At 41.6% G+C, this 25,299-nt stretch overlaps 2 protein-coding genes across 5 annotated transcripts; both read left to right on the plus strand.

The window, feature by feature from the left end:
• Positions 1-5,509: 5,509 nt before the first annotated feature.
• enkd1 (enkurin domain containing 1) lies at positions 5,510-9,789 on the plus strand. 4 transcript variants are annotated; one of them, XM_014161483.2, is made up of 8 exons: positions 5,510-5,738; positions 6,506-6,606; positions 6,697-6,921; positions 7,165-7,337; positions 7,593-7,778; positions 8,107-8,246; positions 8,438-8,574; positions 8,766-9,789. In XM_014161483.2, exons 2-8 carry the CDS (start codon positions 6,522-6,524, stop codon positions 8,924-8,926), a joined length of 1,107 nt encoding a protein of 368 aa, XP_014016958.2. In that variant the 5' UTR covers positions 5,510-5,738; positions 6,506-6,521; the 3' UTR covers positions 8,927-9,789. The 4 variants fall into 4 exon arrangements, with proteins under 4 accessions (XP_014016958.2, XP_014016955.2, XP_014016956.2 ...); XM_014161480.2 differs by lacking the exon at positions 5,510-5,738 and adding an exon at positions 5,892-6,035; XM_014161481.2 differs by lacking the exon at positions 5,510-5,738 and adding an exon at positions 5,894-6,160.
• Positions 9,790-12,472: 2,683 nt separating this feature from the next.
• Positions 12,473-19,775, plus strand: LOC106580473 (DNA polymerase beta). Its single transcript, XM_045703221.1, has 7 exons — positions 12,473-12,482; positions 12,573-12,646; positions 12,846-12,916; positions 13,191-13,277; positions 13,562-13,629; positions 16,118-16,257; positions 18,757-19,775. Exons 3-7 carry the CDS (start codon positions 12,902-12,904, stop codon positions 18,849-18,851), a joined length of 405 nt encoding a protein of 134 aa, XP_045559177.1. The 5' UTR covers positions 12,473-12,482; positions 12,573-12,646; positions 12,846-12,901; the 3' UTR covers positions 18,852-19,775.
• Positions 19,776-25,299: the final 5,524 nt, after the last annotated feature.

The raw sequence follows: 25,299 nt of genomic DNA on the forward strand, positions 1-25,299 counted from the left end.
ACGCTGAATTGCTCCTCCCCTTTGACCCTATACTTGTGTCTCGCCATCTTGATTGATCTGCGTATGTCGTATTTGTACTGTTTAACTATACAATTGTCCTCGGTCACCTTGACATGTTAACCTTTCTGGCGCAGGCGTTCCGCTAGCGACCCACCTCGACAACATCCGGTGAAATTGCAGAGCGCCAAATTCAAAATACAGACATAGTTATAATAAACATTCATAAAAAATACAAGTGTTATACATCGGCTTAAAGATGAACTTCTTGTTAATCCAGCTGCTTTGTCAGATTTCAAAAAGGCTTTACGGCAAAAGCATACCATGCAATTATCTGAGGACAGCGCCCCGCTTACAAAAGCATACAAACATTTTACAACCAAGTAAAGGAATTACAAAAGTCAGAAATAACGCTCAAATTAATCACTTACCTTTGAAGATCTTCATATGGTTGCAGTCACAAGAGTCCCAGCTACACAATAAATGTTTGTTTTGTTCGATAAAGTCCCTCTTTATATCCCAAAAACTCAAAAACTTTGTTGGCGCGTTTTGTTCAGTAATCCACTGGCTCCAAGGCGGTCAAAACATGCAGACGAATACATCCTAATAGTAGCGGTAAAGTTCGTCGAAACATGTCAAAGGATGTTTACAATTAATCCTCAGGTTGTCAATTGTCTAAATAATCAATAATATTTCAACCGGACAATAGCGCATTCAATAGAAAGGAAAAACAACGAAGGGCACGCAATCGGTCGCGCGCAAACCAGCTCTGCATTCTTCCTCAGTACACTGACAAAACGGGTCTCATTCTTCTTCATTTTTCACAAAACAAGCCTGAAACAATGTCTAAAGACTGTTGACATCTAGTGGAAGCCATAGGAACTGCAATCTGAGTCCTAACCCATTAGATACTGTATAGGCATTCAATTGAAAATACCCACATCAAAAAAATCCCACTTCCTGGATGGATTTTCCTCAGGTTTTCGCCTGCCATATCAGTTCTGTTATACTCAGACATTATTTTAACAGTTTTGGAAACTTTAGAGTGTTTTCTATCCAAATATACCAATTAAATGCATATGGGCCTGAGTAACAGGCAGTTTACTTTGGGCATGCTTCTCATCCAGACGTCGAAATACTGCCCCCAAGCCATAAGAAGTTTTAATAAGCAGCATCTTTCCCAACAAGGCTGCCATCAATCTACGTTTTTTGATTGGGGTACGTTTTGAAAAGCACAATCTTTGCATTTTTATGAATCCGGTGACTGAGATGGGGAGGAGCAAAATGGAGTCGTGGTCAGATTTTCCAAAAGGAGGACGGAAGAGGGCCTTATACCCTTGTCGAAAATGCGTTTAGCAGTGGTCAAGTGTAGAATTTCTACAAGTTGGACAGTCAATATGTTGATAGTAGTTGGGGAGGACCTTAAGTTACTTTTGTTAAAGTCCCCTGCGACAATGAACACTGCCTCCGGGTACTCGGTATCCAGTTTGTTCAAGGTCCAATGAACATCTTTGAGGGCATTGTCAGAGGAAAGTCTCAGAAAAACAGAATACGTCAGTCGTCACTAGTTCGCACAGCCACAAAGTCATAAACCCTGCATATTTCTACAATTTGCCTAAACCTAACCTTAAATTAAGACCAAAAAGCTCATTTTTGTTTTCTTGAATTTTTACAATATAGACAATTTTGACTTTGTGGCTGTGCTATCTAGTGGATACCTGAGACGTCTCGCTCATTCACCTTCCGTATCTAGTTCAACATCCACTCAAGGTCAGGGAACATAGAATTAGGAATTAGAATACTACACTAAACAAAAATAAAACGCAACATGCAACAAATTCCCCAGATTTGACTGAGTAACAGTTCATATAAGGAAATCAGTCAATTGAAATAAATTCATTAATCTCTAATCTATGGATTTCACATGATTGTGAATACAGATATGCATCTGTTGGTGACAGATACCTTTAAAAAAGTAGGGGTGTGGATCAGAAAACCAGTCAGTATCTGGTGTGACCACCATTTGCCTCATGCAGCACGACACATTTTTTCACATAGAGTTGATCGGGCTGTTGATTGTGGCCTGTGGAATGTTGTCCCACTCATCTTCAATGGCTATGCGAAGTTGCTGGATATTGTCTGTAACTGGAATATTGTAACGAGATAAAAATGTCTCATAATTGAGTAACAATCCTTCTGCATTAAAACGTTGACTCACCAGCAGGATATGATTATTGAACCAGTTCTTAAAAAATAAAGACTTGTTTCTATACAAAATGTCCTTATTGTTCCAAATGAAATACCTATGCAGGGAAAAATGATGTTTATATATTAACGACCACGCTATGAATACTTGTCTAGAAAAGCAGATAATTTTGCAGGAATCTTATCAATGTTATAGTTACGAAGTAACATAAAATTGAGGCCACCAAAACGGGAGAAGATATAATGAGGGATGAAATTCCAAATTGAAGTTGGATTCTATAAAAAATGTTTAGCCCAATTTATCTTAAAAGTATTATTCAAAGTAGGAAAATCAAATAAATTCAGACCACCATCTTCATATGAGTTCATAACGACAGATTTCCTAATATAATGCGTGTGATTTTTCCAGATTAAGTTGAAAAGCACCTGGTCAACAGCTTTACCTATTTTGTTGTCAAGATATAGGGACTGGGCTGCATAAGTAAGTCTGGAGATACCTTCAGCTTTAGAAAGTAATACTCGACCTTTCAAGGATAAATCCCTCTGCAACCAATGGTTGAACTTATTTTATTTTTTTCAATAATAGGTATAAAATTTAATGAGCATCTTTCCTGTTGATCCTTAGATATGGTAATCCCAACGTATGTTACTTTTTCCTTGACTGGAATATTGCATATAGAGGGTATCACACAGTCTTTAACAGCAAACAATTCACACTTGTTAAGGTTTAGGCAAAGACCAGATGCTTTTGAAAATATATTTATCACATCGACTGCTCTAGGAATCTGGTCAGCATCTTTCAAAAAGAGGGTTGTGTGATCTGCAAGTTGACTTATGATAATATCTCTGTCAACAATAGAGATCCCTTTTATATTGTTGGATTTAACAGAACTTGTAAGAAGTTGGGTTGCAAGCAGGAAGAGGTAAGGCGAAATTGGGCAACCTTGCCTAATTCCTCTTATCAAATCAAATCTAGGAGAAGTGCCATGCTTTAATTGAATTGAACTGTTCCCATTCATATAAAGAGTTTTAATAGTACTACAAAATAATTCCCCAAAACCAAATTTCTCAAGGGAGAGAAATAGAAACTCATGTTCCACTGTATCGAAGGCTTTATAAAAGTCTAAGAAGAGAATAAAACTATCTTCGAAGATTAAATCAGAATAGTCAATAAGGTCTAACACCAGTCAGATATTATTAGATATATGTCTATTCCTCATGAAGCCAGATTGGGTCTCTTCTATAATTGAGTCCAATATTGCCTTCATTCTTTTTGCTCATATTTTGTAGTCATTATTGAGCAGACAGATTGGACACCAATTATTGAGTAGAAGCAAGTTTTTCTTGGGCTAAGGTATTAATGTAATCAGACTGAGTCAAACTGGGAGAGAGAGCATTATTTGTAATGCTTTCAGAAAAGACCTCCAACAGAAATGGGGCTAACTGTTGAGAAAACGTTTTGTAAAACTCAGCAGATATACCATCAGTCCCAGGATACGTATTATTTTTAAGGTGTTCAATAGAATAAATTATCTCTTCAGCTATAATAGGGTCATCACACTTTTCCCTCTCAGCCTCCCCAATTGATTTCACATCCCCCAGAGAGTAAAAAAAAAGAGTTGAGGAAACCTCACAATACTTAGAACTATATAAATTCCTGTAGAAGTTGTAACTAAAGTTAGAGATTAATTTGGGATCATCTGTGATGAGACCATTAATAGTTAATTGTTGAATTGTATTATTTTTAGAGTGGTATTTTTCTAACCTGAAAAAATAAGATTAATTTTGTTCACCCTCCTCTAGCCACTTCTTCCTAGATCTGACAAAGGCTCCCTCTGCTTTCAGTTTATACATATCATCCAACTTGTTTTGTAGCTCAAACAGAACAGACTTGTCCTCCTCTGAGACACTTTCAACAGGCTTTTGAACAAGAGAGGTGATCTTTGTAATTACACTTTCTTCTTCAGCTCTCCTTGTCTTGGCAAGAAAACTCCCATATTTTCTTAAATATTTTCCAACCTCATATTATTACTGTGTGAATTGTCACTTATAGCTTTGTTCTAAAAGTGTGTAATTAAATTGTTTATCTCCATCTTGACCAACGCATGTTTTAATAAAGCGCTATTAAGCTTCCAGTAGGATGCTTTGCTAATGCCATTAACAGAGATAAAAAGTTTCATGTCAATATTAATAGCTCTATGATCAGTAAGGTGAGTGGCAAGGATGTTAACAGAAATACCCTGTTTATCAAACATTTAGATACCAGCCAAAAATCTGTGTGATTGTCTGGAGCGTGCCATGTGAAAGACTTGTCATTAGGAAACTTTACTCTCCAAATATCTATAATATCAAACCTTTCCATAAACTGCCTCAAACTTGTATTCATAGAAGAGGACTGTCCCGGAGGCCATCTATCAATTAAATTATTCGGAGAAATATTAAAATCCCCACCTACTATAAGTAAAGCATTCGGGAACGTGGTTATAGAGCTGGTGCCAGCTGCTGCTGCTGCTGCTGACGTCACGGAGCTGAACCGTTTGTCGCGTGTTGCTGCTGGATTCGTTGAGCTGACCTATCTGCAAGTGATCTCGACGATTAATTCTGCTTTGCCATTGAGCTGAGGACTGAAAGTGACTGACAGCGAATTAACTCTATTCCTCCTTAATATTAGGTGGCCCACGCGAGATAACTCTTAACGTGTGCAAACATTTAAAAAAATCCCATTTATTTATATTATTTCAACAGTTCCGGTACTACTCAGTTATTCATTGTTGAGTGAAATGTATGTGAAAAATATAAATGTATGTTGGGATGTCAATTTTCTAACTCCTATCACCAAAGAACATTCAAACGACTTTGTTCTCTGCTGAGTTGAGGAACGAGCGGACCTTATTATAAGAACATCTTTAGACATTTCATTATGATAATTGAAGGGTCACGATAGGACTTAGATAAGTTGTAAGTGCAACAAGTACTGATATTGTATCATAATATCACTCACAGCGTTCCAAGAAAACATCGGAGACATTTATGGTCTGTTTACAAATATTTTTTATATTTATACATAATTGTTTTATAAAAACCCGTATAAACTGTATTTATAATTATATGGCAATATTTTATGTTTAATATTATTCAATTACACAATTTCTTATATATCACGTCGTACTTTTATTTTCCTGCACAAGTAAACACAGGAAATGCATCACCTTTGCCTCTACTGCCATTAATTCCAATTAGACTTGTTTTGGATTTCTCCTTGACCAAAATTGATCCATTATGGAATTTTTAGGGATTCTGACATAGCCCCTTTGTTAATTTAATAGCATCTCTATGTCGGGGACATCCAGGTGCTCTGTGGTAGATCGTCGTCAGCCTCAGTATTATCACTGAGGTTCTAAACTCAGAAGCGCAACATCGCAAGACTTCCGGGAAATGATTGCGAAAGAGACCGAACAGACCAGGCCGGGGTTTGAGAAGTCAATGAGACAAGTGAAAGATTCTTCCTTAGTTGTTCATTTTCTCGAAATCTAAAGGTACAACCTAGATTCGAGCCAATGTCTTAAGTATCTGAACATGTTATTACTCCGACTTTGTGAAAGTGACAAACTGAACCGTTTCAATTATTCCTCAAAAACAACTTTATATTGAAGGAGTGCCTTTTATTTCACGGCGTGCACATGCGCAGTTCGACAGTTAGACCAGATGAAGTGTTTGTGCGCATGAGTTTAGTTAGCCAACAAGTGTGATCGGGATTTCTATTGGAGAAGCGTTTCAGCCTATCTTTATATTGTACTGTATTTGATGTTATAGTTGCCTCTCACGTATATGCGGTAGGTTACACTGTTGCCATGGTGAGGGATTTGTCTTTAACACTGCGTCATTACTGACTGCTGCGTGTTGATTGGGCTGCTAGTGCTAGTTACAGTTGGTTTGAAGTCTGGAGTATTTTATAACGGTAATATTTGGCAGAAAACTGTAAAACAGATTCTAACTATTGTGTTTATTTAGGCTAGCGAATGTTCGCTGTAGTTGTAGGAACAATACCGTTAGATATCATCAGTCGTCAATGAATGCATCGATATCTTTTGCTAGCTAGCTCACGTTCGCTAACGACTGCTTTTTCTCTAAACCTGCAACAGTAGGTCATGGTCAGCGTGTAACAAGTGTTTTCTAACTGGCATTACATTTGTTGCTTAAATGATAACGTTACTTTCTGAAATGTGAATTCAGTTAAAAACCTATGCGAGTAGTTAGCTAGATAGCCCAATTGTGAATATCTGTGGTCTCTGTCTCGCAACAGCCACAGGTGTTCAGTGATGTGCGAGGGTCCCTCCATGATATCTGGGCCCATACCCCCAGATCCCTCCCTTTTTCCCGAATACTACAAACGTCCTGCCTCTGGTAAGATAGCTAAAATGTACAGCATTTTAAAATCCCAATAATTGTTGGTACAGCATGTCACATGGTGTCTTCCGTACTTCCTTATCCCAGCCAGGGGTCGTCTGGAGGGGAACGCTCATGGGACCCTAGCCCTTCTTTCTGGTCCCCTGGCCCCGGACCCTGTGTTGTACCCAGGCTGCTACAGCGCCCGTGCCCCTCGGCACCCCCGCATCGGCCCAAATGCCACACACATTCTGGAGAGGGGCCAGAGAGGGGTGGTGGGGGCTCTGCTAAGACTGGAGGGGGTCTCCCTCAGTCCCAACCCCTCTAAGCACAGTAAGTCCAACACCTACTGTTTCGTGGTAAGCACAGGTCAACACCATCTTCCACTTTCCTTGCCAAATTCAAAGCCACATTTGTGGTTGTAGTGGATGGACTGTTTGTCATTGTAGTACATTGCATGCAAGGGTGGTGACTGTCATTTACTATACAGGAAAATACATTTAAAAGGTTCAACAGAAACAATATGGGACTGTGTTACCTTTCTCTCATTCCCTGTATTCTCTGTTTGTCCCACAGAGCAGCTGGTGCGTGACTACGGAAAGGAGAACGTGCGTCGGTTGAGGGAGATCCAGAGACGCTGCAGAGAGCAGGAGGCACAGAGGGAACACTCCCGTCCCGTCCCGGTCAAAGCCCTGTGGAGCTCCCCTAAATACCAGGACATCCCCTCCAGGGTCATGGCCCAGCTACAGGTGAGGGGGACTGGGAGATAGGCAGCCCTTTGTTTAGTGCACTGGGGGCTTCCACACCAAGCATAGACCTGTGCCAGTTAGTTCAAATTATAAGGATGTCCAGGGATGCTGGGCCCTCTTCCTATAACAAACCAGGGCACCACCAGTGGTATTTTTATTTTTGTAATAATGTGGGATCGATTCTACATGGCTGTAGTGATGACCATGTCACATACCATCATCTCTTTACTTCCTCTCTCTCTCTTCCTTCTGCAGGAGACCAGCTCCCCTATGAAGCCGGAGTGTCAGAACTTTTTAAAAGCACATTCTATCTGTGGTTCTGCTGGCCCCCCAAGACTAAAGCATGCTCTCTCACCCTCCCCAAGACCAAGCTGTGCCCCATCGCCATCCCCCTCACCTCGCTCAGCCTCCCAAAACCATACAGGGAAACAGAGTTTACAGGTGAGATGAACTGACTGAATTAATGGATGGACTCCAACTGAAATGTAAACATCTATTCCTCCAATCAATCAGTGTGTATTTTAGCTGTGTATTTGCACATCTACCTCCAAACCTTGCCCTCTATGGTTGGAACCTCCACAGCTGAAGGTTGAGACATCATCTTTTTATTCAACTTCCATTTACCTCCAAATGTGGCTGAGCAGAATATCTCTTCTGTACTGTCTGTTTTCACCAATTACCAATATCAAAAATGTGGTATGATTATTTTATGATGTGCTATGCCCTGAGCCCAAATGCAAACTTAATTAATTTGTATATTCTGTTGCAGGTGCAGGGCAGGATGGTGGACTTTGTGAGCCACAATGCGCAGGCTGCAGGGAAGACAGTCCTCCGTCGCTCCCAGTCATTGACCAACCTGAGGAACAGTCAGCCCCTGCCCAGCGCCATCAAGGGACAGGTGCCTCAGTAGTAAGTACACTGAACCAATATACATTATCCTCTGTAACTGCACTTAACAAAAAGTCTATCTTGCATTCAAAAGTGTAAGTCACTGGATGTAGCAAATCTTCACTCCAGATCCAATAATTCTGCCTCATAGTTAACAAAGCATACTTTTTTCTGACACTATGAATCATTCTCTCTTTCCCTCTATCTATCAGCCTTGAGGAGCGGAAGGAGCAGTGGCGACGGGAGGAGGAGGAAAAGAGGAGGAGCATTCCTGATCCATCCATCCCAGCTGGTCACACCCTGATGCCAGAGAGGGAGAGACAGGAGACCCTGGAGTCACTCAAAGAGAGTAGGTCTTTTACCACAAACACTTTTACATTATTTGTCTTATACCTATTATTTTTCAAGTTGCTTAGTATGTATACATCAGCTCAAATAGATGGTATTTACTATTGAAAAGATGCTGTGTATTTGTGTTGAACCTTCAGACCAAGATGGATGCTCTTATTTATTCTTTCTCTTTCGTCTCTCTTCTTCCAGCCCATCGGTCTCTGGTGAGTGAGCTGCTGTCTCTTCCAGTCAGAGCCGACTCTCTGGGTGTCCGTTCCCGTCGTGCTCAGCTGGACCGCAGGCTCTCTGAGGTGGAGGAGGCCATCAAGATCTTCTCCAGGGACAAAGTCTACATCAAGACTGACTCCTAACACAAGAGGAGGCCTGCCTGGATCTTATTCACTAGGCAAGATCATGGGAGAAAACATTCTGAAAGCCTGGGAGACACTATTTGAACTTGTTCCATGAAGGCTCTTTTTATTTTTTGTTCTCTCCTTTGTGCCTACTGAACATGATCCTGCAGTCTGAGGCTGCTGGGAAATAGCCTAGACTCTAGAGCTATTATTAGTGTAATTTACAAACAGGGGAATTGTAAAATGAAGTGATTTATTTCTCCTGTGACACTAAGCAGGTTGCATTGACTAGTGCTTGAGTACCAATGGCCTACTACTGAATGTATTATAGTAATAATACATTTATTGTATATAGCGCTTTACATTACAAACAAGAATCTCAAATTCGCTTTGAAAACAAATGTAGGGATCTGGCAGTTCATGGTTGATGGTCTTTCACAGCTTCAGATGTAGAGGCATTTGGGAAAGGCAGTCAGTAGCAGTAGCTTGAGCAGAAGGAGCATCGATGATACAGACCGGCAGGGACGTCAGATACTTTTCTTAGGAGGGCAATTAGGCAGCCCTACTGTAAACCAAGCACTTCTGTTGGCAGAGAATGTACATACCTTCACTGTAGTGGTGTGTGTAATGTCCATTTTAGCTGACTCAGAATCATATCACCTTGGAACTGGCACAAATGTGATGTTTCTCAGTTACATCCAAAGTGGGTTTATTGTCTGGCATTTGTCATAAACTGCTATTTATTGACTGTGACTGTAATTAAATAATTATGTGTGTAGTACTTGAATTCTAGTTTTGTATTTCATTAAACTTTGAGGGTGTTTTATGGGTCTTCGTCATATGAATGTGAGGACCAGAGACTCCTCTATATGTCACTCAAACATTTGTGTCCGACCTCTATTTTTCAGTCCTTTTTTATGTGTGTACCGTATTCGCATAATACTACCCGCTCACTGGTCTACTTTGAACCAAAAATGGTTATTTATCTCTTGCTATTTCTGTGTTGTGTCACGCACGCCCTGCCCCCCTCGTAGTGGAGTTCATTGTTCGTCTCCTCTCCCCTGTTAATATTAATAGCTAGCAGGCTGCAGAGGCTGTTTTAGCTAGCTACATTACTTCTCGCAAGAAAGTAAAATAAGAATACAACATACTTGTGAAAAAAGCTGGAATACAGAGATGAGTAAAATGAAAGCGCCACAGGAATCCCCAAACGAGGGAATAGCAGACTTTCTTACAGTTAAGGGGCGTGCTAGCTACAAGCTAACGACACCTGGCTAGCACATATGAATAGGTTAGCTAGCTATAGTAGCTTCTTTGCTAGCTACCTTAATTTGCAACCAAATATAACAAGCAATAGGTTAAGCAGATTGACATATTACTAGCTAGTAAAACACGAATATAAACATTTCATTATTTAAAATGCTAACCCCTAGTACTAGTTGTAGTCCTCGTAATGTTTAGTTAGCTAATAGCTGTGTGGATGTAACGTAACACCCCATTCCGTACAAATGTGAGTTTACGTTAGTTATGGGCTGTGTCAAACGTAATTGAAACCCCCTTTGCACAGCCTGTTAACGTGAGGTAAAACGTCAGCATCTGTGGTGATCATGGCTAATAGCCTGTGAAACCAACCAATATTCTCTGTTAGTTTCTTCAATATGCGAAGTCTGGGTGAGTATGATTCTATATTTGTTTCTTACTCTCCCAGAATTGACCAACTATGAGAGGAATGTCAACAGAGCTATCCAAAAGTACAACGCCTACAGGTAAGACATGGTAGTAGTGTAGTTAAGAATGCAAGTGTCCCTTCACAACAGGCATCTGAATAAGTAATTTGTCTGACTCCTTCAGCCCCATGTTTACTCCCCCGTTACTCCCTCAATTACAGTGAATAACTATCTGTGTTGTGCTACAGTGTTTTTCAGGAAAGCAGCTTCAGTGATCTCCAAGTACCCCCAGAAGATCAAAAATGGAGAAGAGGCCAAGAAACTGGTGAGGGCATAGGTGTTGAAATAGGTGTCTCAGACAGTACAGTGCTGTTATAGCAGTGGTCGATGATTGACTTGAAAGCTCATCTGATGCTAGCTCAAGATGTACTCTTAAGGAGCCTACCAAGGAGCCTCTATTTTAAATAGAAGGTAGTTGGAAAAAGAGTTCATTAAGAAGATCTTCCCTGTGGCTCAGTTGGTAGAGCATGGTGTTTGCAACGCCAGCATGGTGTGTGCAACGCCAGGGTTGTGGGTTCGATTCCCACGGGGGGCCAGTACAACAACAACAAAAAAATGCATGAAATGAAATGTATGCATTCACTACTGTAAGTCGCTCTGGATAAGAGTGTCTGCTAAATGACAAAAATGTAAATGTAAGATAGATGTCTTTTTACAAACAGGAACACTCAAGAAGTTGGAAAAGGAGAGTGTTTGAGGAATGACATTATCCTTCAAGCAAGGTGCAGTCTGTCACTTCTTTGTCCAATGTGGCCACAATGCAAAGTGCATAAACGAAAGAAGATAATTATATTGTTAATTCCACTCAGTTTGATGCAGGCTAATGGATTGTGTTTATCTTCCCAGATTCGTAATGATGACACCAGCTCCTCCATCAACTTCCTTACCAGAGTTACTGGTATTGGGTATGTCTTTTGCTTTGTTTGTTAAACCCAATCACTGACCCCGTTTTCTAGCCCTTTGGTGGCAAACTCTTCTCGCGGAAAACTACTGTTCCACAGGATTTTGTTCCAGCCTTTATCGAACACACCTAACCAGTTAACTCTCCCTCCTTCTCCAGTTCGGCTGCTGCCAGAAAGTTTTTGGATGAGGGAGTGAAGACCCTGGAAGGTTTGCTGAACTTTTAAAGATACTTTTTACAGCACTTTGGATTTGAGATGATACAATGACTATGAGGTTAATGTGCAGACTGTCAGCTTTAATTTGAGGGTATTTTCATTCATATTGGGTTACAAACTATCCTATTCCCAAGACATGCTAACCTTTCACCATTACATTAACGGGAGGTTATGTTATCATTTTTGGGGGAATGATATTTATGCCAATTACTTTCTCAGTCATTATTCACGATTCATTCAAGATTATCAGCAATCATGGCAGCATCTACATTAATGTAGAAGTGTTTAGTAACATATTCTATTCCATATCGATTCATCTCAAATTAAAGCTGACAGTCTGCACTTTAACCTCAGTCATTGTATCATTTAAAATCCAAAGTGCTGGAGTGCACAGACAAAACAAATAACTTGTCACTGTCCCAATACTTTGAGCTCACTGTATATTAACACTGTTGTGCTTTTAGATCTGAATAAAATTGAACACAAGCTCAATCATCATCAGTAGATTGGACTCAAGTGTGAATCTCCTGTCAGTGGATCACTCTGCCTGCCCCAATGTAAGTCTTTTGCTAATGTTGTATGACCATCAATGGCTGGTGTCTCATACATTCCAATTGAAGTTTCCTGTGCATGCTTGGTGGCGTGTGTGTGAAGCTGCTCTGGGTTTGCTGTAGGTACTTTGAGGAGTTTGAGAAGAGGATTCCACGAGTTCAGATGACGAAGATGGAGGTGGGTGATATTTGCTGTTGTGAATATTTTTTGATTAGAATGGAGTGTATTTACTGTTACTACTGTCTTACACTTTGTGTGTTTGTCCAGACCATTCATTCTGCAGGAGCTGGAGTTGCTGGTTACTGAGTACATCAGGGCCATCTGTGGAAGCTACAGGAGAAGTGAGTCCTCACATGTAGTGGTGTACTTGGTGGTTTTTAGTATTAATAACTCTGTGTACTGTTTAGATGTGCATGTTTCATGTATGATCAAGGAAGTGATTGCAGTGGGAAGGAAAATGTTGTTTTTATAAACTAGATTATTTTATATTTTTTGGATAATTTCCTAATTATTTATCTGTTCCAGCATTCTCTTCTACAGGTGCTGAATCCAGTGGGGATATTGATATCTTGCTGACTCACCCAAACTACACCTCTATGGATGAGAAACAGGTGACCACCAAACTCCACAATGCCTACTGCTGCTTTGGTACTGTAATGATTAATATACACTAAGGTACAGTTGACTACTTATAAGTGGACATTGGGTAAGTGCAATCTCCATTTAAGTGCTTTACAGTTCACCAGTCCAAATACATTCTTATTTGCCATGCTTTGGTTTAGTGCATGCATTCATGACAGTCCAAGGGCATTGCATTCAACAGAAGACGACCTCTTATGACTTTCATATGCTCATCCCATACTTTCTTTGTTCTTCCTCTTCAAGCCCAAACTTCTCCATGCCGTGGTTGAACGTTTTGAGTCCATTGGGTTCATTACAGACACACTGTCCAAAGGAGACACCAAATGCATGGTGAGGGCTGCGTGTGGCTAGCTAGCTGCAGGGAATATTGCTTTATCTGTTTCTTTAACAGTGAAAGTAACTAAGATGTTTTGATTTGTAATGTAGTTTGTGCAGCAAGGGTCTGTACTGCTTTCACTTAACTACATTGGAAGCAACCGTTCAAGCACATGGCTCACAGCTTATTTATGTGATAGTTACTTTCTCTAGTCACATTAGTCAGAATGTTTATCTATTCAACCTTTATTTTACCTGGTCGACGACCTGGTCATTGATTTGATGGTTTCTGTCTCTAGGGAGTCTGCCAGCTGCAGCAAAATGATGATGATGGGGAGGAATATCTTCACAGGCGTATTGATATCAGGTGGGTACCTAGTAACTAGTTACAAACGCACCTCATCACATGTTGTTCTGATGACTCCGTTACCTGAGGAAGGTCAGACAGAATGACATGTTGTTGAAAGTGCTATATCTATTGGTCACATGCTTCTTAAACAACAGGTGTAGACTAACAGTGAAATGCTTACGTACAGGCCCTTCCCAACGATGCAGATCGAAAGAAAATAGAGCAATAATAGAAAAGTAAAAGCCGTGGTAATAAAGACAAAATGAGTAATGATAACTTGGCTATATACACAGGGTACCAGTACTAAGTCGATGTGGAGGGGTACGAGGTAATTGAGGTAGATACAGTACCAGTCAAAAGTTTGGACCGACGTACTCATTCAAGAGGTTCTTTATTTTTACTATTTTCTATATTGTAGAATAATAGTGAAGACATCAAAACTATGAAATAACACATGGAATCATGTAGTAACCAAAAAAAGTGCTAAACAAATCTAGGGGTGGTATACAGAAGATAGTCCATATTATATGAAGAACAGCTCAAATAAGCAAAGAGAAACAGCTGTCCATCATTACTTTTTAAGACATGATGGTCAGTCAATCTGGAAAATTCAAGTGCAGTCTCAAACCATCAAGCTCTATAATGAAACTGACTGTCATGAGGACCGCCACAGGAAAGGAAGACCCAGAGTTTCCTCTGCTGCAGAGGATAAGTTCATTAGAGTTAACTGCACCTCAGATTGCAGCCCAAATAAATGCTTCAGAGTTCAAGTAACAGACACATCTCAACATCAACTGTTCAGAGGAGACTGTGTGAATCAGGCCTTCATTCTTGAATTTCTGCATAGAAACCACAACTAAAGGACACCAATAAGAAGAAGAGACTTGCTTGGGCCAAGAAACCCGTGCAATGGACATTAGACCGGTGGAAATCTGTCCTTTGGTCTGATGAGTCCAAATTTGAGATTTTTGGTTCCAACTGCTGTGTCTTTGTGAGACTCAGAGTAGGTGAACAGATGATCTCTCCGCATGTGTGGTTCTCACCGTGAAGCATGTAGGAGGAGGTGTGGGAGTGCTTTGCTGGTGACACTGTCAGTGATTTATTTAGAGTTCAAGGCACACTTTACCAGCATGGCTACCACAGCATTCTGCAGCAATACGCCATCCCATCTGGTTTGCGCTTAGTAGGACAATAATTTGTTTTTCAACAGGACAATGACCCAACACACCTCGAGGCTGTGTAAGGGCTATTTGACCAAGAAGGAGAGTGATGGAGTGCTGCATCAGATGACCTGGCCACCACAATCCCCCGACCTCACCCCAATTGAGATGTTTTGGGAGGAGTTGGAATGCAGAGTGAAGTAAAAGCAGCCAACAAGGGCTCAGCATATGTGGGAACTCCTTCAAGATTGTTGGAAAAGCATTCCAGGTGAAGCTGGTTGAGAGAATTCCAAGAGTGTGCAAAGCTGTCAAGGCAAAGGGTGGCTACTTTGAAGAATCTCTAATATAAAATATATTTTGATTTGTTTCACAGTTTTTGGGTTACTACATGATTCCATATGTGTTATTTCATAGTTTTGATGTCTTCACTACTATTATACAATGTAGAAAATAGTAAAAATAAAGAAAAACCCTTGAATGAGTAGGTGTGTCCAAACTCTTGACTGGAAGTGTATGTACATATAACTAGGAATAAAGTGACAGATAATAAACAGCAGCAGCGTATGTGATGAGACAAATATTTTGTGTAAAAAAGGGTCAATGCAGATAGTTAACCAAATAGCTAACCAAACTATTTAACTAACTATTTAGCAGGCTTAGGGGTAGAAGCTGTTCAGTGTCCTGTTGGTTCCAGACTTCGACTGGTTTCAGACTTGCATCGGTACCACTTGCCATGCGGTAGCAGAGTGAACAGTCTATGACCGGAGGCAACTTTTTTTTTGTAGGGCCTTCCTCTTGACACGCCTGATATAGAGGTCCTAGATGGCAGGGAGCTCGGCCCCAGTGATGTACTGGGTTGTACGCACTACCCTCTGTAGCGCCTTGCAGTCGGATGTCAAGCAGTACCAAGCGATGATGCAGCCAGTCAAGATGCTCTCAATGATGCAGCTGTAGAACTTTTTGAGGATCTGTAGGCCCATGCCACATCTTTTCAGCCTCCTGAGGGGGAAGACGTGTTGTCGTGCCCTCTTCACAACTGTGTTGATGTGTGTGGACCATGATAGATCCTTAGTGATGTAGACAGGAAAGAACTTGAAGCTCTCGACCCTCCACTACAGCCCTGTCAATGTGAATGGGGTATGCTCGGGCCGCCTTTTCCTGTTGTCTTGCTGACGTTGAGGGAGAGATTGTTGTTCTGGCATCACAGTGCCAGGTCTCTGACATCCTCCATATAGGCTGTCTCGTCGTCGGTGGTCAAGCCTACCAACATTGTGTCGTCAAACTTAATGATGGTGTTGCTGTAACCTTGCTCTAACAGAAACACCATTTCCCTTATCTTACTGCAGGTTAATTCCTAAGGACCAGTATTACTGTGGTGTGCTGTATTTCACTGTTAGTGACATCTTCAATAAGAACATGAGAACTCACGCTCTGGAGAAAGGCTTCACCCTCAACGAGTACACCATCCGGCCAGTGGGGGTTACTGGTGAGTCACACAAATATCAGCAGTCCAAAATCAACCCCTTGCTTCTGCTGTTAGACATTATGTTTGGTTCTGAAAGGACCAGATGGGTGTAAGCTGAGGAAACTCATATTATTTACACGCAACGAATCCTTCAGATCCAAGTGTCTAGAGGTGGATTTTGGATTAGGCACCTGTATCTTAGATACATTTTATGAATTTCAGTAAATAGGCAGTTAGTAAACAGGTAGTTAGGAAAGCAAAGGCTAGCTTTTTCAAACAGAAATTTGCATCCTGTAGCACAAACTCCAAAAAGTTCTGGGACACTGTAAAGTCCATGGAGAATAAGAGCACCTCCTCCTAGCTGCCCACTGCACTGAGGCTAGGAAACACTGTCACCACCGATAAATCCCCGATAATTGAGAATTTCAATAAGCTTTTTTCTACGGTTGGCCATGCTTTCCACCTGGCTACCCCTACACCGGTCAACAGCCCTGCACCCCCCACAGCAACTTGCCCAAGCCTCCCCCATTTCTCCTTCACCCAAATCCAGATAGCTGATGTTCTGAAAGAGTTGTAAAATCTGGACCCCTACAAATCAGCTGGGCTAGACAATCTGGACCCTCTCTTTCTAAAATTATCCGCCGCAATTGTTGCAAACCCTATTACTAGCCTGTTCAACCTCTTTCGTATCGTCTGATATCCCCAAAGATTGGAAAGCTTCTGCGGTCATCCCCCTCTTCAAAGGGGGAGACACTCTAGACCCAAACTGCTACAGACCTATATCTATCCTACCCTGCCTTTCTAAGGTCTTCGAAAGCCAAGTTAACAAACAGATCACCGAACATTTTGAATCCCACCGTACCTTCTCCGCTATGCAATCTGGTTTCCAAGCTGGTCATGGGTGCACCTCAGCCACAGTCAAGGTCCTAAACGATATCATAACCGCCATCAATAAAAGACAATACTGTGCACCCGTATTCATCGACCTGGCCAAGGCTTTCGACTCTGTCAATCACCACATTCTTATCGGCAGACTCAACAGCCTTGGTTTCTCAAATGACTGCCTCGCCTGGTTCACATACTACTTCTCTGATAGAGTTCAGTGTGTCAAATCGGAGGGCCTGTTGTCCGGACCTCTGTCAGTCTCTATGGGGGTGCCACAGGGTTCAAACCTCGGGCCGACTCTTTTCTCTGTATACATCAATAATGTCGCTCTTGCTGCGGGTGATTCTTTGATCCACCTCTACGCAGACGACACCATTCTGTATACTTCTGGCCCTTGTTTGGACACTGTGTCAACTACCCTTCAGACGAGCTTCAATGCCATACAACTCTCCTTCCGTGGCCTCCAACTGCTCTTAAATGCAAGTATAACTAAATGCATGCTCTTCAACCGATCGCTGCCCACACCTGCCCGCCCGTCCAGCATCACGACTCTGGACGGTTCTTAGAATATGTGGACAACTACAAATACCTAGGTGTCTGGTTAGACTGTAAACTCTCCTTCCAGACTCACATTAAGCATCTCCAATCCAAAATTAAATCTAGAATCGGCTTCCTATTTCACAACAAAGCATCCTTCATTTATGCTACCAAACATACCCTTGTAAAACTGACTATCCTACCGATCCTTGACTTCGGCAATGTCATCTATAAAATAGCCTCCAACACTCTACTCAGCAAACTGGATGTAGTCTATCACAGTGCCATCCGTTTTGTCACCAAAGCCCCATATACTACCCACAACTGCGACCTGTATGCTCTCGTTGGCTGGCCTTCGCTTCATATTCGCTGCCAAACCCACTGGCTACAGGTCATCTATAAGTCTTTGCTAGGTAAAGCCCCGCCTTATCTCAGCTCACTGGTCACCATAGCAACACCCACCCGTAGCACGCGCTCCAGCAGGTATATTTCACTGGTCACCCCCAAAGCCAATTCCTCCTTTGGCTGCCTTTCCTTCCAGTTCTCTGCTGCCAATGACTGGAACGAATTGCAAAAATCACTGAAGTTGGAGACTTATATCTCCCTCACTATCTTTAAGCATCAGCTGTCGGAGCAGCTCACAGATCATTGCACCTGTACATAGCCCATCTGTAAATAGCCCATCCAACTATCTCATCCCCATATTATTATTTTTTTTTCTTCTCCTTTACACACCAGCATCTCTACCTCTATCTGCATCTTCTGCACATCTATCACTCCAGTGTTTAATTGCTAAATTGTAATTACTTCGCCACTACGGCCTATTTATTGCCTTACCTTCCTTATCTTACCTCATTTGCACACACTGTATATAGATGTTTTCTATTGTGTTATTGGCTCTGTTTGTTTATTCCATGTGTAAGTCTGTGTTGTGTGGCACTGCTTTGCTTTATCTTGGCCAGGTCGCAGTTGTAAATGAGAACTTGTTCTCAACTGGCCTACCTGGTTAAATAAAGGTGAAATAAAATACCAATAAAAATCTCTGTCATTAACTGGTGGGTTAGCCAGCAGTTCATGTCTGTTTCTCTTTGGTTGTAGGTATGGCCAGAGAGCCTCTGGTGGTGGACAGTGAGAAGGACATATTTTACTACATCCAGTGGAAATACAGAGAGCACAAAGAGCACAGCGAGTGAAAGGAGGGGCTAAAAATACACTTTTTATCCCCACATGATTTACCTTCAAAGGCTGAAAATAGTGTGTGTGTTTTAGGGCTTCTATATATTTTGGTGTTTGTTTTCCCAGGAGGGAAAAATAGGACAAAACCTTTAGGTTTCTCCCACAGTCCCACTGACTTTTTATTACCAGGAAATATATATTGAAGTGAACTCTATCAGTGTTCATGAAATCACTGGTAAATGCAATGATTCTTTGAGAAGGAAATATGCTTTAGATTGTCAACACATTTAGAGCTTCAAACACACTTTACCTCATTATATGCATGATCTGGTTTTTGACTGCCAGTGATTTCTACAGTCTCTGACAATGCCAAGAGTAAGACCAGAATATTTGTTTTACAGTGCTGTCACTCAGCATAAACATGCAAATATATTTGTATTGATGGTGCTAAATTAATAACGTATCATGTGTATCAAACAGCAACACAGTGTGTCAGTCTGTTTCTGCTTGTCGCTGTCTTGTTTGGCTAGCTAGGCAACAATGTTGCCTTGACTTCAGAAACACACTGGCTAAAGCATAGGGCTACTGACAGATCTTTTTGGTATGCCTGACTAGTCACTCCTGCAGCATCTGTGTACATTGCTGTTTCCCTCACTCACTGTCCAGTTTTATATGTATGATCTGTGGAAGACATTTATCATGCTTTTGAGATGAAGTTAAGATTTCCATATGAGGCATTTCTAAATAGACTTTTATTAAGTGTTTCTCATTCTGCTGGAGTTGACCTAGTATTTTATATCAAACCTGTTTCTCCATTTGTAACTCACCCATCAAAAATCACAATATGCCTTTTTAAATGATTTGTTCTGGTCTAATTCCTCAAATGGAAAAGCAGAAAAATCTGTGCACTCCTGGATAGAAATTTGTATGGTGCTCTTCGATGTACCATGTTTGTGGCATTGATGAATAAATCATTTTACTTAAAGTCAGGTGTTTTCTATACGACATGGCCAAAAGTATGTGGGTATATGCTTGTTGAACATCTCATTCCAAAATCATGGGCATTAATATGGAGTTGGTCCCATAACAGACCCCACTCTTCTAGGAAGGCTTTCCACTAGATGTTGGAAAATTTCTATGGGGACTTCCATTCAGCCACAAGAGCATTAGTGATGTCGAGCACTGATGTTGGGAGGTTAGGCCTGGCTCACAGTCGTAGATCCAATTCATCCCTAAGGTGTTCGATGGAGTTGAGGTCAGGGCTCTGTGCAGGTCAGTTAAGTTCTTCCACACTGACAAACCATTTCTGTATGGACCTCGCTTTGGCAAGGGGGGCATTGTCATGCTGAAACAGGAAAAGGCCTTCCCCAAACTGTTGCCACAAAGTTGGAAGCATAGAATCGTCTAGAATATAATGGTATGCTGTAGCGTTAACATTTCCCTTCACGGGAACTAAGGGCCCTAGCCCAAACCATGAAAAACAGACCCTGACCATTATTCCTCCTCCACCAAACTTTACAAATGGCACTATGCATTGCGTTCTCCTGGCATCTGCCAAACCCAGATTTGTCTGTGGAAACCCTTTTCAGGAAGCTCCTGGTGAACAGTTATTATGCTGATGTTGCTTCCAGAGGCAGTTTGGAACTCGGTAGTTAGTGTTGCAACCGAGGACAGACAATTTTTAAGCGCTTCAGCGGCCCCGTTCTTTGAGTTTGTGTGGCCTACCATTTTGCGGCTGAGCCGTTGTCGCTCCTAGACATTTCCACTTCACAATAACTGCACTTACAGTTGACCAGGTCACCTCTAGCAGGGCAGAAATTTGACGAACTGATTTGTTGGAAAGGTGGCATACAATGACGGTGCCACGTTGAAAGTCACTGAGCTCTTCAGTAAGGCTATTCTACTGCCAATGTTTGTCTATGGAGACTGCATGGCTGTGTGCTTGATTTTATACACCTGTCAGCAATGGGTGTGGCTGAAATAGCTGAATCCACAAATTTGAAGGGATGTCCACATACTTTTGTATATATAGTGTAGGAAACTAGCTTCTTTGCAAAAAACTAGCCTAGTATTCATAGTACATTGTAAATATATGACTGCCACGAGAATAGGATTCTGTACAAGTCAGGATCAAATGCATATATAAGGCAACAAATATTAGTTAAATAAAATATGGAACAGTAAATGAAAATATTCAACATATCTTTCGTTTTGGATCAAGGTAGCTAGCTAGGTGTCAGCTAGAGATACGTGCAGGAACTTGTAGGGATTTGTAGTCTTGCATGATATCTACTTTGATGCTAATTAGCATTTTAGAATCTGAGAGTAAATAGAGCCGAATATATTGATAAAAGTCACCTTGTCCGAGAGAGATGTACATGGTTATCAAAACGCCACGCCAGGGCAAGCCTACATGAAACACAGATATTTTTTTAATTTTTTATTTCACCTTTATTTAATCAGGTAGGCAAGTTGAGAACAAGTTCTCATTTACAATTGCGACCTGGCCAAGATAAAGCAAAGCAGTTTGACACATACAACAACACAGAGTTACACATGGAGTAAAACAAACATACAGTCAATAATATAGTAGAAAAATAAGTCTATATACAAAGTGAGCAAATGAGGTGAGATAAGAGAGGTAAAGGCAAAAAAGGCCATGTTGGCGAAGTAAATACAATATAGCAAGTAAAACACTGGAATAGTAGATTTGCAGTGGAAGAAAGTGCAAAGTAGAAATATAAATAATGGGGTGCAAAGGAGCAAAATAAATAAATAAATACATTAGGGGAAGAGGTAGTTGTTTGGGCTAAATCATAGATGGGCTATGTACAGGTGCAGTAATCTGTGAGCTGCTCTGACAGCTGGTGCTTAAAGCTAGTGAGGGAGATAAGTATTTCCAGTTTTAGAGGTTTTTGTAGTTCGTTCCAGTCATTGGCAGCAGAGAACTGGAAGGAGAGGCGGCCGAAGGAGGAATTGGCTTTGGGGGTGACCAGAGAGATATTCCTGCTGGAGCGCATGCTACAGGTGGGTGCTCCTATGGTGACCAGCGAGCTGAGATAAGGGGGAACTTTACCTAGTAGGGTCTTGTAGATGACCTGGAGCCAGTGGGTTTGGCGACGAATATGAAGCGAGGGCCAGCCAACGAGAGCCTACAGGTCGCAGTGGTGGGTAGTATATGGAGCTTTGGTGGCAAAACGGATGGCACTGTGATAGACTGCATCCAATTTATTGAGTAGGGTATTGGAGGCTATTTTGTAAATTACATCGCCAAAGTTGAGGATCGGTAGTATGGTCAGTTTTACGAGGGTATGTTTGGCAGCATGAGTGAAAGATGCTTTGTTGTGAAATAGGAAGCCAATTCTAGATTTAACTTTGAATTGGAGATGTTTGATGTGAGTCTGGAAGGAGAGTTTACAGTCTAACCAGACACCTAGGTATTTGTAGTTGTCCACATATTCTAAGTCAGAACCGTCCAGAGTCGTGATGCTGGACGGGCGGGCAGGTGCAGGCAGCGATTGGTTGAAGAGCATGCATTTAGTTTTACTTGTATTTAAGAGCAGTTGGAGGCCACGGAAGGAGAGTTGTATGGCATTGAAGCTCGTCTGGAGGGTAGTTAACACAGTGTCCAAAGAAGGGCCAGAAGTATACAGAATGGTGTCGTCTGCGTAGAGGTGGATCAGAGACTCACCAGCAGCAAGAGCGATATTATTGATGTATACAGAGAAAAGAGTTGGCCCAAGAACTGAACCCTGTGGCACCCCCATAGAGATTGCCAGAGGCCCGGACAACAGGCCCTCCGATTTGACACACTGAACTCTATCAGCGAAGTAGTTGGTGAACCAGGCGAGGCAATCATTTGAGAAACCAAGGCTATTGAGTCTGCCGATGAGGATGTGGTGATTGACAGAGTCGAAAGCCTTGGCCAGGTCAATGAATACGGCTGCACAGTATTGTTTCTTATCGATGGCGGTTAAGATATCGTTTAGGACCTTGAGCGTGGCTGAGGTGCACCATGACCAGCTCTGAAATCAGATTGCATAGCGGAGAAGGTGCGGTGGGATTCGAAATGGTCGGTAATCTGTTTATTGACTTGGCTTTCGAAGACTTTAGAAAGGCATGGTAGGATAGATATAGGTCTGTAGCAGTTTGGGTCAAGAGTGTCCCCCCCTTTGAAGAGGGGGATGACCGCAGCTGCTTTCCAATCTTTGGGAATCTCTGACGACACGAAAGAGAGGTTGAACAGGCTAGTAATAGGGGTTGCAACAATTTCGGCAGATAATTTTCGAAAGAAAGGGTCCAGATTGTCTAGCCTGGCTGATTTGTAGGGGTTCAGATTTTGCAGCTCTTTCAGAACATCAGCTGACTGGATTTTGGAGAAGGAGAAATGGGGAAGGCTTGGGCGAGTTGCTGTGGGGGGGTGCAGTGCTGTTGACCAGGGTAGGGGTAGCCAGGTGGAAAGCATGGCCAGCCGTAGAAAAATGCTTATTGAAATTCTCAATTATCAAGGATTTATCGGTGGTGACAGAGTTTTCTATCCTCAGTGCAGTGGGCAGCTGGGAGGAGGTGCTCTTATTCTCCAAGGACTTTACAGTGTCCCAGAACTTTTTTGAGTTTGTGTTGCAGGAAGTAAATTTCTGCTTGAAAAAGCTAGCCTTGGCTTTTCTAACTGCCTTTGTATATTGGTTTCTAACTTCCCTGAAAAGTTGCATATCACGGGGGCTGTTCGATGCTAATGCAGAACGCCACAGGATGTTTTTGTGTTGGTTAAGGTGCAGTCAGGACTGGAGAGAACCAGGTGCTATATCTGTTCCTGGTTCTAAATTTCTTGAATGGGGCATGCTTATTTAAGATGGTGAGGAAGGCATTTAAAAAAAAGAACCAGGCATCCTCTACTCAAGGAATGAGGTCAATATCCTTCCAGGATACCCGGTCCAGGTTGATTAGAAAGGCCTGCTTGCTGAAGTGTTTCTGGGAGTTTTTGTTTGAAGTGGTTTTAAAATTTCCTATGGGAAACAATAATGGCGAAAAAACGATTGTAACCATTTCCGTGTTTGACCGCTAGGTTTTATGGATATTATGACCACAGATAAAACAACGAGACAGATATTTCACCGGATGTATAAATGTGAAGCATCTGGTTGGCGGTTCCACTCACGACCAAATATGGTCATGAGAGGAAGCCCGGTGGCCAGCACAGGGAGAAAATGGAGCGAGATGGATTTTGCCCGGCATTCTGCACATTTTCTCATTGATGAAACATTTGATTTCCACACAGTTTTCTGTTTTCAAAACTATAATTTGTAACGAACAGAGTGGACTGCGTTAGTAGACTTTACCCTTTGCCAAAGTTTCAAAAAAGTGCGTTGTTTAGGAGCGCAAGTGCAAATTGAGTTATTGCACACGCGCACTTCATAAAGTAGGCGTTCCTTACGGAAATATCCAAATAAATGCTGGAATGTTCTTGGCACTATCGACTATGATTGACTTGGTTACATTGGAAAGACAGGCTCTGGTATATGTTGGGTTAGTTATAAAGCTATTTTTGTCCAGTGTGGGGCTTATTCAAGGGTTCTCCCAAACTCGGTCCTGCCACCTGAAATTTCGGGATGATTGCCCATTATTTCCTTTTTTTAAAAGACACAGAAAACGTAGGCAGTGGGAGAACCTATTCAACTAAGTAGATATATTCTGAAAGTGATCTAAAACGATGTAATATTAGCTAGCTTTCTACAAAAACTTGTTGAGGATAACTCAAATGAGCTGCTAACGTAATGTTGGCTAATTTTATATACTGTATAGTTAGCTACGGGAGTTTAAATATCACCCGTTTACTAACTTCATATTAGCTAGTTGGCTACAAATGCATCAAGATAGCTAACAGCCATGGAAGAGGGTGAAAGGATTAGCTAGCACTTCCAGCTGTCAGAAGGGAGGAGGCTACTCTGGATAGGACCGGTACCTTTTGTGGGAGGACATAATGAAACTATTCTCCAGTCCCTAGCGAGAAACTGAGGACAGACAACATAATATTCAGGGCTGTCTAACTTGAGTATAATGCAGCCTGTTTAGCTTTCTGTCCTCGGATACAGAGGCGTCAAATCCTGTCTGCAGATGAAGTCCCAATTAATGTTGTAAGGGTACATCCTTGTATGCCAAGGATTGTGTACCTATGTTAGCAAATTGTGAACCAAAAATTGTTTAAAAGTCAGTGTAGTTTTTACAACTGGAGCAGGTCAACCCTGCTGGGTATCCACACTTCTGTTCCAGCACACACACCTGATTCAATGTATCAAACCTAATTAGTTAATGAAGTGTGCTATTGTTGGGCTGGAACAGAAGTCTACTCACCCACTAGATCAGAGGGAGGTTGGCTGCCACTGGTATTTACTCTTTTTAAAAAAAATGTATTTAAATGTATTTATTTTTTTCCACATGAAATTGTTTTAGTAATAGCCTACTTGT

The sequence above is a fragment of the Salmo salar genome, chromosome ssa20, assembly GCF_905237065.1.
Source record: "Salmo salar chromosome ssa20, Ssal_v3.1, whole genome shotgun sequence".
NCBI classification, from domain to species: Eukaryota; Metazoa; Chordata; class Actinopteri; order Salmoniformes; family Salmonidae; genus Salmo; species Salmo salar.